Source organism: Nematostella vectensis, chromosome 8 (genome assembly GCF_932526225.1).
Source record: "Nematostella vectensis chromosome 8, jaNemVect1.1, whole genome shotgun sequence".
Classification (NCBI taxonomy): Eukaryota; Metazoa; Cnidaria; class Anthozoa; order Actiniaria; family Edwardsiidae; genus Nematostella; species Nematostella vectensis.
In genome coordinates, this window is record NC_064041.1 from 15,841,999 (window position 1) to 15,861,055 (window position 19,057).

At 42.6% G+C, this 19,057-nt stretch overlaps 1 protein-coding gene across 2 annotated transcripts; it reads right to left on the bottom strand.

The window, feature by feature from the left end:
- Positions 1-419: 419 nt before the first annotated feature.
- LOC5505366 (neuropilin-2) lies at positions 420-17,788 on the bottom strand. 2 transcript variants are annotated; one of them, XM_048731711.1, is made up of 10 exons: positions 17,636-17,770; positions 12,517-12,910; positions 10,220-10,287; positions 8,741-8,914; positions 7,848-8,063; positions 5,834-5,998; positions 4,079-4,279; positions 2,178-2,384; positions 1,256-1,372; positions 420-1,173 (listed from the first exon to the last, which is right to left on the bottom strand). In XM_048731711.1, the coding sequence occupies exons 3-10, from the start codon at positions 10,269-10,271 to the stop codon at positions 956-958; spliced, it is 1,350 nt and encodes a 449-aa protein (XP_048587668.1). In that variant the 5' UTR covers positions 10,272-10,287; positions 12,517-12,910; positions 17,636-17,770; the 3' UTR covers positions 420-955. The 2 variants fall into 2 exon arrangements, with proteins under 2 accessions (XP_048587668.1, XP_048587667.1); XM_048731710.1 differs by lacking the exon at positions 12,517-12,910 and having other exon boundaries at positions 17,636-17,788.
- Positions 17,789-19,057: the final 1,269 nt, after the last annotated feature.

Genomic DNA, 19,057 nt, shown 5'->3' on the forward strand with positions numbered 1-19,057 from the left:
AAAATGACTGTAATTCTCAAGAGTCAGACTTGTTTGACTATGTGTCACCGTAGTTTGTTGCTCATTAAGCAAACACGTTTCTGAACGACAGACGGCAACCGAAGGTTTAACGTTTTCCGTCTTTGTAATGTTTTTGCTCCATTCCACTGTAAGGAGACGTTTCTCTTCAACCCCACAGTCTTACATATGAAACATTCTAACATTGCGATAGCGCTAAACAAAAAGATTGTCTACTTCCGGTTGCAGTCCGTTGTCCGGAAACGTGTTTGCTTAAGTTTCCTTTTCTCTCTCCTCGGTCTCGCAGTGTTTTCTGGAAGGAAAGGGGGGGGGGGGGGGGACCGAAGTCATAACATAATCATTTTTCAATATTTATAGTAAAGCAGATTAGTATTATCATAGAATATCTTCTAATACTACAATTAGTCTAAAATTCAAGTTTATGTTTTACATATCAAGAATACCTAAAAATATTACATTCCCATCTGGCTATCATAAAGACACTAAAATAATAAAAAACCTTAAGGAATTTCCAATTAGATTACAAGAATACATGGAACATCGCTGTGTTTATGGTGAAGATTTTGCTTATAGCGGTCTTCTGTAAGACAAGCCTACAAAACAAGATAGCCATCTTTTCTTTGTAAGACAAGCCCACAATTCCCTCCACCAGCCCTCCGAACCCAAACAAACCAAAAGGTGAATTTTCGTCCTCAGCCGCCTGCGAATTAAAGCGCCCTCGTCAGCCGCACGTTTGTTATTGTTTTCAATCGATACTGGAAGAGAAATTTTGTGAAGAAATCTCATAGCCACCTAAAAACGTATTTGTATGCTCTATTGACTAAGTTCAATAACAAAATATCACAATAGCTTCGCCAAATCAGCCGATGGAAATGGATGCTTTCTCGCACCTAGTACTTTGCCAGGATCACAAAATGGCGGCGGACATGGACTCATTTTAATTAAGGCATTCAGTCATCTTCGGTCCATTCACGCGGTACTCGGTCTTGCCCGCGTAAGCATTGGTCAGCGGCTCTATTCCATCCACTGAGAAGTCCCGGATGCATCCGATGAAGTTTGGTACCAGTCCCTTGACGGTGCTTGGTACACCCAGGATCAACCCGACTGAGTTAGGAAGGTCGATTTTATTGAAATCTCCTCTCGTGTCCGTCTGACCTGAATAATTTGGAGAAGTTCACCATCAGTCCCTTTCGGGGATCATTTTTGTTGTCCCTAACCTGGCGCACAGCCACGATACCTTTAGCTCTGCCGTTGTCCACACTGATTGCGAGTGTCTTTTTCTCTCGTGTGATGACAACAGAATGCCACTCCCCATCGTCCACTCTTATCCCCTCGGCATACACCTTGCTTCGCCCTAAAAACGACACGAGTACATAAGTCCACAAAAAGAAATATTTGGTATACCTGTGCCGAGATCGCTAGCTATTTGGTATACCTGTGCCGAGATCGCTAGCTATTTGGTATACCTGTGCCGAGATCGCTAGCTATTTGGTTTACCTCTGCCAAGATCGCTAGCTATTTGGTATACCTGTGCCAAGATCGCTAGCTATTTGGTATACCTGTGCCAAGATCGCTAGCTATTTGGTATACCTGTGCCGAGATCGCTAACTATTTGGTTTACCTGTTCCGAGATCGCTTGCTATTTGGTATACCTGTGCCAAGATCGCTAGCTATTTGGTATACCTGTGCCGAGATCGCTAGCTATTTGGTTTACCTGTTCCGAGATCGCTTGCTATTTGGTATACCTGTGGCAAGATCGCTAGCTATTTGGTATACCTGTGCCGAGATCGCTAGCTATTTGGTTTACCTGTTCCGAGATCGCTTGCTATTTGGTATACCTGTGGCAAGATCGCTAGCTATTTAATATACCTGTGCCGAGATCGCTAGCTATTTGGTTTACCTGTTCCGAGATCGTTTGCTATTTGGTACACTTGTGCCGAGATCGCTAGCTTTTTGGTATACCTGTGCCGAGGTCGCTAGCTATTTGGTATACTTGTGCCCAGGTCGCTTTCTATTTGTTAGATCGTTCTAGCTATTTGATATACCTGTGCCGAGGTCGCTAGCTTTTTGCTATACCGGTGCCGAGGTCGCCAGCTATTTGGTAGCTCGTTCTAGCTATTTGGTATACCTGTGTCGAGGTCGCTAGCTATTTGGTGTACCTGTGCCGAGGTCGCTGTCGTAGAACACTTTCCCGTATTTGATGCCGATGTAGATGTAGTCACGTAACTCGCCCTTGGCGAAAAAGATCAGACCTCGTGATTGCGCGGTCTTGAGGCTTAAGGTGATCACGTGACGGGTACGATTGACCTTCCCACTGAACCTCGTTATCATGATGAAACTTGAGCCCACAGTACACTGGCAGCTACCTGTTTGAGATTAAAAATAGCGCATTAACTATATGCCCGACAGTCGGGAAGGTCCTCAATGGACTAAATGCAAGAAAGTTCTCTTAATTTATTCATGTATGTACACTATAAAATCTTAATTTTAGCGGCAGAATCACATGGAAAAACATCCAATTCCGCATAGCTGTCAATGTCAACTTACCCGCATTGGACGGGTGTCACAAGATTTTGGACCCGTGGGGGGGGGGGGGGGGGTCTTTATATCCATCGGACGGGGATCATCGTCGTATCTTTTAGGGTGTTAATTTGGAGCCTTAGGTATCTCTTAGAAAATGAGAGTGCTTAGATTTTCTTTAACTAGGTATCTTTAAGGGTGCTATTATAACCATCCCACATCTAACTTGTCGCTCATGAAGTGTGTTAAAACATGTCAATCTTCCATTAGAGTCACTTTTATAACAAATTATTTACGTTTGTTTGAGATATCTTTTAGGGCGTAAATTCATGCTTAACCACGCCCACTTTAGTATCTTTTAGGGTTCAAATATAACTAGACCACGCCCACTTTAGTATATTTTAGGGTTCAAATATAACTAACCACGCCCACTTTAGTATCTTTCAGGGTTAAAATATAACCAGACCACGCCCACTTTAGTATCTTTTAGGGTTAAAATATAACCAGACTACGCCCACTTTAGTATCTTTTAGGGTTAAAATATAACTAGACCACGCCCACTTTAGTATCTTTTAGGGTTCAAATATAACTAGACCACGCCCACTTTAGTATCTTTTAGGGTTCAAATATAACTAGACCACGCCCACTTTAGTATCTTTTAGGGTTGTTTTAACAAAATTCAGACAATGATCCCCGTCCGTTTGATATCGGAGTACCCCCTCCCCCACGCGATTTTGGACTAATTTTTGTGAGAATATTTACACATTCTCTGTATTCATTCGCATTGGTTCTTATAGTTTTTTTCACATATTTACTGTATCTCATCCGATTTCACAAGATTTCTGTCCAAGTTTGGTTGACAGCTATGATTCCGACAACAAAGGTCAATTCAGAATCCCTTGCTCTCTCTAAACAAGTAAAGGATAATTTAAACTCACAAGGCTGTCAATTTGCTGGCTTATTTGAATAAGTTGAAAACCCTCGGGCATTTAGTCCATTGAGGACCTTTCCCGACTGTCGGGCATAAAGCCACTGCGTACTATCGTAAAGACAACGGCATAGCAAGAATTTTTAACAGGGGGGCAAAAGGTCCTTTCAAGTTTTTTTCCCTATATTTTAGATAATGTCTCATATATTTACTGTATTTTAAATAATGTCTCATACATTTACTGTATTTTAGATTATGTCTCATACATTTACTATATTTTAGATAATGTCTCATACATTTACTGTATTTTAGATTATGTCTCATGTCTCATACATTTACTATATTTTAGATAATGTCTCATACATTTACTATATTTTAGATAATGTCTCATACATTTACTGTATTTTAGATAATTTCTCATACATTTACTGTATTTTAGATAATGTCTCATACATTTACTGTATTTTAGATAATGTCTCATACATTTACTGTATTTTAGATAATTTCTCATACATTTACTGTATTTTTGGCTGCTAAAAGGGGGGCCTGGGCCCCCTTGGCCATCCCCCTGATCCCAATGGTATCTGAGGGTATCACGTGATGTAACTTTACCCTTTGTAAGCCGAGTCATATTATAGTGCAAGTGAAAGCCTGGGGCCGAATCTTTCGAGTCCGAGTAGAACTGGATCTTCGATGTAGTGGACGTCAGTGGTCGTATCTTGGGTACCCTGTGGTTTCTACCACCCCCACATAGTAAGTAGCCTCCCAAGTCGTCTTTGACGATGAGCCGGTCACTACGGCATGAAGGTGTCTCTGTGCAGTGGAAAAAACAGTCATAAACAAAAACATTGCCGGTCACTACGGCATGAAGGTGTCTCTGTGCAGTGGAAAAAAACAGTCATAAACAAAAACATTGCCGGTCACTACGGTATGAAGGTGTCTTTGTGGAGAGGAAAAAACAGTCATAAACAAAAACATTGCCGGTCACTACGGCATGAAGGTGTCTCTGTGCAGTGGAAAAAACAGTCATAAACAAAAACATTGCCGGTCACTACGGCATGAAGGTGTCTCTGTGCAGTGGAAAAAACAGTCATAAACAAAAACATTGCCGGTCACTACGGTTTGAAGGTGTCTCTGTGGAGAGGAAAAAACAGTCATAAACAAAAACATTGCCGGTCACTACGGTATGAAGGTGTCTCTGTGCAGTGGAAAAAAACAGTCATAAACAAAAACATTGCCGGTCACTACGGCATGAAGGTGTCTCTGTGCAGTGGAAAAAACAGTCATAAACAAAAACATTGCCGGTCACTACGGTTTGAAGGTGTCTCTGTGGAGAGGAAAAAACAGTCATAAACAAAAACATTGCCGGTCACTACGGTATGAAGGTGTCTCTGTGCAGTGGAAAAAACAGTCATAAACAAAAACATTGCCGGTCACTACGGTATGGAGGTGTCTCTGTGCAGTGGAAAAAACAGTCATAAACAAAAACATTGCCGGTCACTACGGTTTGAAGGTGTCTCTGTGGAGAGGAAAAAACAGTCATAAACAAAAACATTGCCGGTCACTACGGTATGAAGGTGTCTCTGTGCAGTGGAAAAAACAGTCATAAACAAAAACATTGCCGGTCACTACGGTATGAAGGTGTCTCTGTGCAGTGGAAAAAACAGTCATAAACAAACACATTGCCGGTCACTACGGTTTGAAGGTGTCTCTGTGGAGAGGAAAAAACAGTCATAAACAAAAACATTGCCGGTCACTACGGTATGAAGGTGTCTTTGTGGAGAGGAAAAAACAGTCATATACAAAAACATTGCCGGTCACTACGGTATGAAGGTGTCTTTGTGGAGAGGAAAAAACAGTCATAAACAAAAACATTGCCGGTCACTACGGTATGAAGGTGTCTTTGTGGAGAGGAAAAAACAGTCATAAACAAAAACATTGCCGGTCACTACGGTATGAAGGTGTCTCTGTAGAGAGGAAAAAACAGTTATTAACATAAACATTGCCAGGATTTCTATGGGGAAAACTCGTCAACCGATAGTGTCGACGTTTTTAAGTTAGCAATTTGTCTTTTTCTAATACGCTGTGTCTATTTGCACGGCTTCTGGTAAAGGAGGAAAAAAAACTAGCTGCACGGCTGTCTCCAGTTTTCCCGATTTTTAGCCTACTTTACCGGAAGCCGTGCATGCAGACACAGAGTTTCCAATAATGGGCCTTATGGAATTAAAGCAGCGAGGTTTGCATGGGGCATGGGGCGAGATTTGAGTGTGGCAGAGGCCGGTGTAGCCTCCACACAGAACTGAAACAGACGCTTTCAAATGTGGACATGATTCCAGTCCAAATAAAGTAATACCTCGCACCACTCACCGTGTATCTGGAAGTCTGTCAGCCACACGTTCATCTGGTAATTATCAGGGATCGTGATTTTCACTCTGCAGCGGCTGTTCGCAGGGTACGCCACAGGGAACCCGGGCGAGAAGAACTCTCCGCCCATAGTGTACTTGATATGGCGTGACGGGCAGACGTTACTCTCTGAAAAAGCATGCACAGCGTTGCGTTACTTGCTGTTGCGCAATCACTTTGTTGAATTTGAAAAAACGCGCGATTTCCGACGCCGGATTTTCATATATTCTTCGACATGCTTCGACGTTATTCTGCACAAACTCTCAAACGCGTCACACTGTCGCACCATGTGCATGTGTCACATACAGTATCACCACAAAATGACGTCACACCATGTGCATGCGTCACATGCACCATCACCACAAAATGACGTCACACCATGTGCATGCGTCACATACACTATCACCACAGAATGACGTCACACCATGTACATGCGTCACATACACTATCACCACAAAATGACGTCACACCATGTACATGCGTCACATACACTATCACCACAGAATGACGTCACACCATGTGCATGCGTCACATACACTATTACCACAAAATGACGTCACACCATGTGCATGCGTCACATACACTATCACCACAGAATGACGTCACACCATGTACATGCGTCACATACACTATCACCACAAAATGACGTCACACCATGTACATGCGTCAATTTTACCTTCACCACAAAATGACATCACACCATGTGCATGCGTCACATACACTATCACCACAGAATGACGTCACACCATGTACATGCGTCACATACACTATCACCACGAAATTATGTCACACCATGTACATGCGTCAATTTTACCATCACCACAACATGACGTCACACTATGTGCATGTGTCACATACACTATCACCACAAAATGACATCACATCATGTGCATGCGGTACATACACTATCACTACAGAATGACGTCACACCATGTGCATGCGTCACATGCACCATGACGTCACACCATGTTAATGCGTCAATTTTACCATCACCACAACATGACGTCACACCATGTGCATGTGTCACATACACTATCACCACAAAATGACGTCACACCATGTGCATGCGTCACATGCACCATCACCACAAAATGACGTCACACCATGTACATGCGTCACATGCACCATCACCACAAAATGACGTCACACCATGTACATGCGTCAATTTTACCTTCACCACAAAATGACATCACACCATGTGCATGCGTCACATACACTATCACCACAAAATGACGTCACACCATGTTCATGCGTCACATGCACCATCACCACAAAATGACGTCACATCATGTGCATGTGTCACATACACTATCACCACAAAATGACGTCACACCATGTGCATGCATCAATTGCACCATCGCCGCAAAATGACGTCACACTATGTACATGCGTCTCTTGCACCATCGCCACAAAATGACGTCACACTATTTTCATGCGTCTCTCGCAGCATCGCCGCAAAATGACGTCACACTATGTACATGCGTCTCTCGCACCATCACCACAAAATGACGTCACACTATGTACATGCGTCTGTTGCACAATCGCCATAGCGTCAAGTCACACCATGTACTACGATGCGTACGTCAGTTGCACCATCGTCATACCATATATGTCACTCTATGTCGCACCTGTGTTACACTTAGCGTAACACGATGTATCACACTTCACTACATCGTCGCTTTTAATATCAGCCTTCCCTAATACGTGTTCTGCTGACCAGTAATCTAATATGATACAAACTATAGGCAAGCTGTAGAATATAGTAGTCAGTCTAAAGTAGGCGTGATGGAATCAGGGAAATAAATCAACACAAAGTTGATAAAGTATGTTTTACGCCTGATAAAAAAAGAGTAATTTCGCTGACATTTTGAGGGTTAGCCCTTCGGAGCAAAAAATCTGAAATGTGAGCATTTTAGGCATAAAATACACCATTTCAACCTGGAGTTGATTCATGTCCCGTGGTCTGTCTGTTGCATACCCGGAGGTATAACTTTTCCTTTTTCAGCCTTGAAGGTAATCTTAAACCCCTTGAATTGGAAGGCATTTTCCGACTTGAACCTCATGACAAGGGTGTTACCCTCAGACTTGAAGTTATGGCGTGGCAAGTCATACGCAGGAACGTTCTCCTCGCAGTACTTGCGCGTCTTAGACCCATCCGTGATGACGAGGGAGTCCATCTTACACTCTTCGGGCGCTGGAGGATTTGGGAAGATGAGATCAGGGAATTCATTGAGCTGATTGTAGAGATTAATAGTCTGAATAATGAAAGGGAGATATCTTACTGAAAAGAGGAAATAAAGAAGCAGAGGTAGACTAACAGACTCATTGGAGCAGGAAGCTAGGCTCACTTTAACCGGAAGTTAGACTCATTGTAACCGCAACGTAGACTCACTGTAACCGGAAGTTAGACTATCTGTAACTGGAAGGTAGACTCACTGTAACCGGAAGGTAGACTCACTGTAACCGGAAGTTAGACTATCTGTAACTGGAAGGTAGACTCACTGTAACCGGAAGGTAGACTATCTGTAACCTGAAGTTAGACTATCTGTAACTGGAAGGTAGACTCAATGTAACCGGAAGGTAGACTCACTGTAACCGGAAGTTAGACTATCTGTAACTGGAAGGTAGACTCACTGTAACCGGAAGTTAGACTATCTGTAACCGGAAGGTAGACTCACTGTAACCTGAAGTTAGACTATCTGTAACCGGAAGATAGACTTACTGTAACCAGGAGTTAAAGTTACTGGAACTAGAAGTAAGACTTACTGTAACCGGAAGTAAGACAATTTGTAACCAGAACTATTTGTTACAGAAAGGTAGACTCACTGTCACCAGGAGTAAGACTGGAACCCGGAACTAGCTCTTACTCACCATCAGGGTCTACCTCAATACTTAGGTCATTGAACATGACGTTGAACTTGGCCCCAGGCCCCGTGGCAATGGTCAGGGTACAGTCTGTGTTTGGTGGGTAGTTCGACGGATATCCGGGAGAGGTAACCTCGCCTCCATCAGAGGTGATCACACGAGATGGGCACACGGAGAGGCCTGGGGAAGAAAGAACAGAGCTTGGATATTTACGAGCCGTTTGACTTAGCATATGAGTCAATAGAAGACACAGAAAGAGTGGGGGGGGGGGAGGTCGCTAGAAGCCTATAATAGCTTACCATGAGCTATCGCTAGCAGCCTATGATAGCTTACCATGAGCTATCGCTAGAAGCCTATAATAGCTCACCATGAGCTATCGCTAGCAGCCTATAATAGCTCACCATGAGCTATCGCTAGCAGCCTATAATAGCTCACCATGAGCTATCGCTAGCAGCCTATAACAGCTTACCATGAGCTATCGCTAGCAGCCTATAATAGCTCACCATGAGCTATCGCTAGCAGCCTATAATAGCTCACCATGAGCTATCGCTAGCAGCCTATAACAGCTTAACATGAGCTATCGCTAGAAAGCCTATAATAGCTTACCATGATCTATCGCTACCAGCCTATAATAGCTCACCATGAGCTATCGCTACCAGCCTATAATAGCTTAACATGAGCTATCGCTAGCAGCCTATAATAGCTCACCATGAGCTATCGCTAGCAGCCTATAATAGCTTAACATGAGCTATCGCTACCAGCCTATAATAGCTTAACATGAGCTATCGCTACCAGCCTATAATAGCTCACCATGAGCTATCGCTACCAGCCTATAATAGCTCACCATGAGCTATCGCTACCAGCCTATAATAGCTCACCATGAGCTATCGCTACCAGCCTATAATAGCTCACCATGAGCTATCGCTACCAGCCTATAATAGCTTAACATGAGCTATCGCTACCAGCCTATAATATCGATCACATTTCACTAGTTGAAAAAGTCAATTAAAGGGGCAGTCGCACGTTCGTTTCAAAATGAAAATACACCGTAGAATCGTCATTTCTTGAGAGCGAAATAGACGGCTGAAAGAGTATGTAGATGTGAAATCCGTTTGCATCGCGCCGAATTTACTTATAAGAAGACAATCAAACAGCTTTTAGATAGTGTCCCGTAGTTTTTCTCTGTGCAAGATTGGTGACGGTAGCATTCTTGACAATACAGCTAACGGTGCGACTGCCCTTTTAATGGAAAACGAAGAGCACTTCCTCGTCAATCGCCCAAATGCGCTTCGAGAAACACTCTATATAAAGATATACAGGAAAATACGAAACTTCGAAAATCACGACCCCCAAAAAACACAGAAAACATATTGCTAAGTATATTTTTGATGTTCCAATATATGAAGAGAGCTGATCACATAACTTAGGGATTGACGCTTATGCGAGCATCGCAGCTTATACAGCACCCTAATAAAAATGTCTCACCTTGCGCTTGGGTTATTATTAACAGAAATATAGCCAGTGACGCCCAATTCATCGTGAACAGCAGAGCTCTGTTTAGTAAGAACACATATTCACTACACATCTGGACTTTACATAATGACAGTACGCTTAATATTTACCTCCCCCCCCCCCCCCTTCGTATCATGTGAACACGGCCGTTATCATACCACCAGTGGGTCTCTTCCCGGGTGGGTGCGGGGACACTTGGCATTATATTTGATGGGTCGTCAAGTCTAGACGGCAAATCCATGCCCTATGAGAGACACACACATTTTTTGACTCAACACTGAAGTAAAAAGAAATCAGCAGCGAAGCTAATCCATTTCTCAAACAGAAGTGATATCCGCTTTCTGCGTCACGTCAAATCACGTCACTTCAAATCACGGTATCGTTAAGGGTGTTCGGAAGTTAGGTTGTTATGAGACCTTGGTTGCTACGCTGACGCGCGCGCTCGTAATTTAGGCGGGAAAAATTGCTTACGGTTTAAAAATGGCGGGCTTTTCAGGGCGCGCGCGCGTTTGTTTGCGAACTTTTTGCCGGTAAAAATGTTTCATTTTCCTCCCTTTTGCAACAAGTCTCGTTTTTTTAAGTGTGGACTTTAAAAGCACACTAGCATACACACATTGGCACCAGTCGGGCCAAGACACACAATTGGCATCACGCTAGCCCGGTCGCAGCTCTAGATCCCACATGGATCTAAGCTGTGGTTTAAAGCACTTCGTTCGAGTCGAAGTCGCCCTGCAGTTTTTTTGCCGATGAAGTTTAACTGAGGCAAACCGGCTATACCATGCTGACGAGTCCTAATAAGGACGAAACAGCTGTCCATGGTTGCCGAACTGCACGGGTAATAGACTGTGCTAGCGTCCCGTCTTGGCCCGACTGGTGCCAATGTGTGTATGCTAGTGTGCTTTTAAAGTCCACGTTTTTTTAAGGGTTTATTATTTTTTATACAATTTACCATGCTCATATGCTAAAATGCCACCAACTGGGCGTAGCAAAAAATGGAAAAGATGTGCTTTGGCAGCACAAAGTCGCTGGTCTGAAAGCAGCGTGGAGAGCGCCGTGCACTAGGTTTGGTGGCTAAGCAGCCGCGCCTCCAAATAGTCTGGTCCACAGCGCATGCGTTAAAAACGACTTCCGGTCGCACAAAAAAAGGTAAAATGGCACCTTAAATATTTGAAATCGTGAAAAGTTTTAGTACGGAAATATTGTTAATCTTTTTTTAAAACTGGGCATTGATTAAGGCATACAGGTCAAAATGAAAAACATGACCAAAATACACCAATGGCTTGCACATTAATTGGTCTAAAAAATTGATTTGTTAATATTTTTCAAATCCATGCTCACGTTTGTTCAGAAAGAAATAATGAATACTCTGAACTAAAAATCCTTTGAAAAAAACTAAAGGAAGGGAAAATAAACGTTTTTTTCTGCTGTAATAACGTCATCAATAACGTCTTCAATATGTAGCCCGATGAGTCACTAGTCCCTTGACCAATTTCAGCAGTAAAACTCTTTTTTCTAACAAATATAAGGTAATTTAAAATTTCCCTGGCAACCTAACTTCCGAACACCCTTAACTGTTCCAACGATATGAAATCAGGGTATCTTCTTACTTCACCATCTACCCTGTTCAGACAGGAAGCGCAAAACCATTTCCTGATTATAAGCGGCAAATGCACGCACAGCAACACATATCTGATAGCAGCCTCGTCCCCCCCCCTCCCCACCCCTCCTTAGAGAATCTTGGACATTCTATTTATATTTTCGGTATAACTTTCTGACATAGCCTCTTACTTAATAAATCCATAGTTATCTCTCCAATCCATGTCACATATCTTACATTTTTCTCAATAGGTCACGAAGATTCGAGCTAGGATAAACACATCACTATACTGACTCGTTAGACAACTTTTCCGTTCAGCATTTTCTGTCGATGATCCTTAGGGATTTGGCCCCATTTAATGACTACATTTGCTTGACCAATCACATCCATATCCCGATAGCATCAATATTTGTACAATAAGAATCAATTTGTAGACAGATATAACTTAAGTCTGCGGGTCTCATCGGATTGAAAGGATAAGGACGTCTATCTTTAACTATCTTCATTCAACAAATCCTATATCAAAAAACAAACGGCAAGCTTATTAAGTTCAGTATCCTATTTGTAATATTTTTCTGAATGTTGAAACAAACTGAGAACAAACTTTCAAGTCTATAAGCACGCAACATTTGAATCCCTCGAAGTGTCTAGTGACGAGGGGAGGGCTACTTACACCCTTTGAGGCGAAAGCCGAGATGGATGCGGCGGCTGTCCACAAGTGTATATTTGGCCCTATAAGACTGTGAAGTGTCCTCTACTTCTTGTGATTTTATCGATAGATAACACAATACAAGTTGAGGAAACTGTTGTCGATCAATGAGGGTTCGAGAAGCGGAAGTTGGGGTCGAGCCGGTGATTGATCGGGTCGAATTATTTATTTGAGTGTCATTGATCCTACTGTGTGGAGAAGGGTCTCGCACGCCATGCTGTAATTTCAGCTTTCTTATTGATCTGAAGGCGGGTGGAAGGACTCGTCACGTCGGTCCGAATGTCCGGACTCCCACGCCCGCAATGCACCTCTCCCATGATGCACCCGTCTCCCACAATGCACCTTTTCTCATCAGCACCTGTATCCCACAATGCATATTTTCTTATCAGCACCTGTATCCCACAATGCATCTTTTCTTATCAGCACCTGTATCCCACAATGCATCTTTTCTTATCAGCACCTGTATCCCACAATGCATCTTTTCTTATCAGCACCTGTATCCCACAATGCACCTTTTCTCATCAGCACCTGTATCCCACAATGCATCTTTTCTTATCAGCACCTGTATCCCACAATGCACCTTTTATAATCAGCACCTGTATCCCACAATGCAACTTTTCTTATCAGCACCTGTATCCCACAATGCAACTTTTCTTATCAGCACCTGTATCCCACAATGCAACTTTTCTTATCAGCACCGGTATCCCACAATGCATCTTTTCTTATCAGCACCTGTATCCCACAAAGCACCTTTTCTCATCAGCACCTGTATCCCAAAATGCACCTTTTATAATCAGCACCTGTATCCCACAATGCATCTATTCTTATCAGCACCTGTATCCCATAATGCACCTTTTCTCATCAGCACCTGTATCCCACAATGCATCTTTTCTTATCAGCACCTGTATCCCACAATGCACCTTTTATAATCAGCACCTGTATCCCACAAAGCACCTTTTCTCATCAGCACCTGTATCCCACAATGCACCTTTTCTTATCAGCACCTGTATCCCACAATGCATCTTTTCTTATCAGCACCTGTATCCCACAAAGCACCTTTTCTCATCAGCACCTGTATCCCACAATGCACCTTTTATAATCAGCACCTGTATCCCACAATGCATCTTTTCTTATCAGCACCTGTATCCCACAATGCACCTTTTCTTATCAGCACCTGTATCCCATGATGCACCTTTTCTTATCAGCACCTGTATCCCACAATGCATCTTTTCTCATCAGCACCTGTATCCCACAATGCATATTTTCTTATCAGCACCTGTATCCCACAATGCATCTTTTCTCATCAGCCCCTGTATCCCACAAAGCACCTTTTCTTATCAGCACCTGTATCCCATGATGCACCTTTTCTTATCAGCACCTGTATCCCACAATGCATCTTTTCTCATCAGCACCTGTATCCCACAATGCATATTTTCTTATCAGCACCTGTATCCCACAATGCACCTTTTCTCATCAGCCCCTGTATCCCACAAAGCACCTTTTCTCATCAGCACCTGTATCCCACAATGCATCTTTTCTTATCAGCACATGTATCCCACAATGCACCTTTTATAATCAGCACCTGTATCCCACAATGCATCTTTTCTCATCAGCACCTGTATCCCACAATGCACCTTTTCTCATCAGCACCTGTATCCCACAATGCATCTTTTCTTATCAGCACCTGTATCCCATAATGCACCTTTTCTCATCAGCACCTGTATCCCACAATGCACCTTTTCTTATCAGCACCTGTATCCCACAATGCATCTTTTCTTATCAGCACCTGTATCCCACAATGCATCTTTTCTCATCAGCACCTGTATCCCACAATGCATCTTTTCTTATCAGCACCTGTATCCCACAATGCACCTTTTATAATCAGCACCTGTATCCCACAATGCAACTTTTCTTATCAGCACCTGTATCCCACAATGCAACTTTTCTTATCAGCACCTGTATCCCACAATGCAACTTTTCTTATCAGCACCGGTATCCCACAATGCATCTTTTCTTATCAGCACCTGTATCCCACAAAGCACCTTTTCTCATCAGCACCTGTATCCCAAAATGCACCTTTTATAATCAGCACCTGTATCCCACAATGCATCTTTTCTTATCAGCACCTGTATCCCATAATGCACCTTTTCTCATCAGCACCTGTATCCCACAATGCATCTTTTCTTATCAGCACCTGTATCCCACAATGCACCTTTTATAATCAGCACCTGTATCCCACAAAGCACCTTTTCTCATCAGCACCTGTATCCCACAATGCACCTTTTCTTATCTGCACCTGTATCCCACAATGCATCTTTTCTTATCAGCACCTGTATCCCACAAAGCACCTTTTCTCATCAGCACCTGTATCCCACAATGCACCTTTTTTAATCAGCACCTGTATCCCACAATGCATCTTTTCTTATCAGCACCTGTATCCCACAATGCACCTTTTCTTATCAGCACCTGTATCCCATGATGCACCTTTTCTTATCAGCACCTGTATCCCACAATGCATCTTTTCTCATCAGCACCTGTATCCCAAAATGCACCTTTTATAATCAGCACCTGTATCCCACAATGCATCTTTTCTTATCAGCACCTGTATCCCATAATGCACCTTTTCTCATCAGCACCTGTATCCCACAATGCATCTTTTCTTATCAGCACCTGTATCCCACAATGCACCTTTTATAATCAGCACCTGTATCCCACAAAGCACCTTTTCTCATCAGCACCTGTATCCCACAATGCACCTTTTCTCATCAGCCCATGTATCCCACAAAGCACCTTTTCTCATCAGCACCTGTATCCCACAATGCATCTTTTCTTATCAGCACATGTATCCCACAATGCACCTTTTACAATCAGCACCTGTATCCCACAATGCATCTTTTCTCATCAGCACCTGTATCCCACAATGCACCTTTTCTCATCAGCACCTGTATCCCACAATGCATCTTTTCTTATCAGCACCTGTATCCCATAATGCACCTTTTCTCATCAGCACCTGTATCCCACAATGCACCTTTTCTTATCAGCACCTGTATCCCACAATGCATCTTTTCTTATCAGCACCTGTATCCCACAATGCATCTTTTCTTATCAGCACCTGTATCCCACAATGCACCTTTTCTTATCAGCACCTGTATCCCATGATGCACCTTTTCTTATCAGCACCTGTATCCCACAATGCATCTTTTCTCATCAGCACCTGTATCCCACAATGCATCTTTTCTCATCAGCACCTGTATCCCACAATGCACCTTTTCTTATCAGCACCTGTATCCCACAATACACCTTTTATAATCAGCACCTGTATCCCACAATGCACCTTTTCTTATCAGCACCTGTATCCCACAATGCATCTTTTCTTATCAGCACCTGTATCCCATGATGCACCTTTTCTTATCAGCACCTGTATCCCACAATGCATCTTTTCTCATCAGCACCTGTATCCCACAATGCATCTTTTCTTATCAGCACCTGTATCCCACAAAGCACCTTTTCTCATCAGCACCTGTATCCCACAATGCATCTTTTCTTATCAGCACATGTATCCCACAATGCACCTTTTATAATCAGCACCTGTATCCCACAATGCATCTTTTCTCATCAGCACCTGTATCCCACAATGCACCTTTTCTCATCAGCACCTGTATCCCACAATGCATCTTTTCTTATCAGCACCTGTATCCCATAATGCACCTTTTCTCATCAGCACCTGTATCCCACAATGCATCTTTTCTTATCAGCACCTGTATCCCATAATGCACCTTTTCTCATCAGCACCTGTATCCCACAATGCATCTTTTCTTATCAGCACCTGTATCCCACAATGCACCTTTTATAATCAGCACCTGTACCCCACAAAGCACCTTTTCTCATCAGCACCTGTATCCCACAATGCACCTTTTCTTATCAGCACCTGTATCCCACAATGCATCTTTTCTTATCAGCACCTGTATCCCACAAAGCACCTTTTCTCATCAGCACCTGTATCCCACAATGCACCTTTTATAATCAGCACCTGTATCCCACAATGCATCTTTTCTTATCAGCACCTGTATCCCACAATGCACCTTTTCTTATCAGCACCTGTATCCCATGATGCACCTTTTCTCATCAGCACCTGTATCCCACAATGCACCTTTTCTTATCAGCACCTGTATCCCACAATACACCTTTTATAATCAGCACCTGTATCCCACAATGCACCTTTTCTTATCAGCACCTGTATCCCACAATGCATCTTTTATTATCAGCACCTGTATCCGACAATGCACCTTTTTAAATAAAGCATTTCTCTACGACAATGCACCTGTATCCCACAATGCAACTGTCCCATCGACAATGCACCTGTATCCCACAATGCAACTGTCCCATCGACAATGCATCCATATCCCACAATGCAACTGTCCCATCGACAATGCATCCATATCCCACAATGCAACTGTCCCATCTATAATGTTCCTTTTCAAGGGATGGGTGAGTGCTGGTCACCCTAACGACAGTGCACACCTACAGCTTCAAGTATTTACAGGAACACGTGATGACATTCGATCGTAGTCATCAGCAAAGATGAAAAGTTGGTGATAATGGCGATAAAATGACAATTACGTGCAAAATGACGTCAATATGTGTTATGCGGAGCAGGCCAATAGGGTTGGGAAAAAAATTCTTTCCAGGCGCGGGATCCCTCCTTTTCCCTTATCCCAGGCCCTTTGCGCTTGCTACGCAGTCTACGGTAAATGATTTGAGGTCTTTGCTCGCGCACAAGTTTGTGTGTGCTATGCTTCAGTGACTCAGGCTTGCAGTAATACTATTGTAACGACAGAGGCAAAACGCTGAAGTTATCAGGCATTGCGATGTAAAAACCCTTGCACGAAGACACAAGAATAACTGTAATAATACACATAATTTCGATACACTGAAGATACAGAAAATGCTAGACATCCACCCCGCGATGTTAGAGCACGGGATTATAACGGGATTTAGTATAATAGCACACATGACGTCACGCTTCACATCCTTAGCAGCTCTACAGTATAAAATACTATTCTAATAATAGTATGATACTAACCAAGGAGGAAAGGCGACGGCTAATAGACGATTTTCACGTGGGTCCCATCGAGATCTGACCCAACTAGAAGTAACGCTTGTAGACAATGCAAACTCCGGGTATTCTGTGTGTTGACACGAGTCAAATTTATTGATTTCTATGGGTGGGTGAGCTTCGCTTGTCTGCATACCGGAAGTGTAGGGTTTGCCGTGACCGCAATGGATGATGGGTGACAATAGGTGTCGGGCTTTTTAATTGTGCAGAAAATAATGTAACCGTCGGAACTTGACATTTACCGTGCGGTTACGAAAAATGTAGAAACAAACGCAATACTGAAAGCAAAACTCTCAGGTTCTGACACCAGCCAAAAAGTAGGCAAAAATAAATGGAATGAAACGAAAACGATCGAGCGAAAGGCAACGTGAGAACGAATACATGATGCAAGGCATGTAGGCAATGCAAACTCCGGGTATTCTGTGTGTTAACACGAGTCAAATTTATTGATTTATTGATTTCTATGGGTGGGTGAGCTTCGCTTGGACTTATAAGGATTTATTAACGTCAAATTAAATAATAAAGTTTAAGTGATAACAAACATAGTCAAATCCCGAGAAAAGGTAACCTAAACCAAAGGCTAGTTAAAAAAAAAAAGTACTTACAACTGGTAAATCAAACTGAACACAACTGGCATGACAGGCCCGTACGGACAGCGCTCTAAGCTTGTAGCTTATCTCTGCTGACTGGCTTCCCTGAGCAACTGCATTTCTCGCTACCGCATCACGCCTCGCAAGCAATGCGTCTCCTTTGCTCAACGGTACTAAACTAAAAAAAAAACTAACAGATACTGTAAAAACAGCCGCTTTTATACTTTTATACTTGGGGACGCGAATTTTTCTAGGGACGCTAACATTTACTACCGTTCAAATTACTCAGCGTCCATTGTCCTGTCAAATTTAGAAACTAATCTTCCTGGGAAATGGTAAAGGACGCTTACTTGATTCAATTAGCACTATCAAGCTATTGATACTAATCTAAAGGAATTTGTAAACATGTTCATTAAATCAATGTTTTTTCTGTACTTTGATTGTTCTTTCATGGGGTCACATCCACCCCTGCTTTCCTGTGCTTACTAACAGGACAAACAAACATCTTTTTATCACGATACGAAAACAGGATATGATTAATTTGAGCACGTTGAAAGTAAATTCCTAAACGTGTACAGATCGAATTAGAATCACGTTTGAGAAACAATCTGTAAAATACGTAAAACAATTATAATCGCAATCCAAAAATCGCTTCCTTAAAATCTTAGCAAAATCTAAAATAACCCAAAATACCACCCGGTCACAATAATTTATCACATGACATACTATATGACTTAAAAAAAACTTGATCATAGACCCGATGTACGAGAAAATCAAAAAGAAAAACTAAATAAAGGTT

What these genes read in the sequence shown, in the direction of transcription:
- LOC5505366 (XM_048731710.1), bottom strand. Translation starts at nt 10,271, where the DNA reads ATGAATTGGGCGTCACTGGCTATATTTCTGTTAATAATAACCCAAGCG. An exon ending in AGGAAAAGTTATACCTCCGG is followed by an intron (nt 5,999 to 7,847) that starts GTATGCAACAGA and finishes ATGCTTTTTCAG; the next exon opens with AGAGTAACGTCTGCCCGTCA. An exon ending in CGACAGCGACCTCGGCACAG is followed by an intron (nt 1,373 to 2,177) that starts GTACACCAAATA and finishes TGTCGTTTTTAG; the next exon opens with GGCGAAGCAAGGTGTATGCC.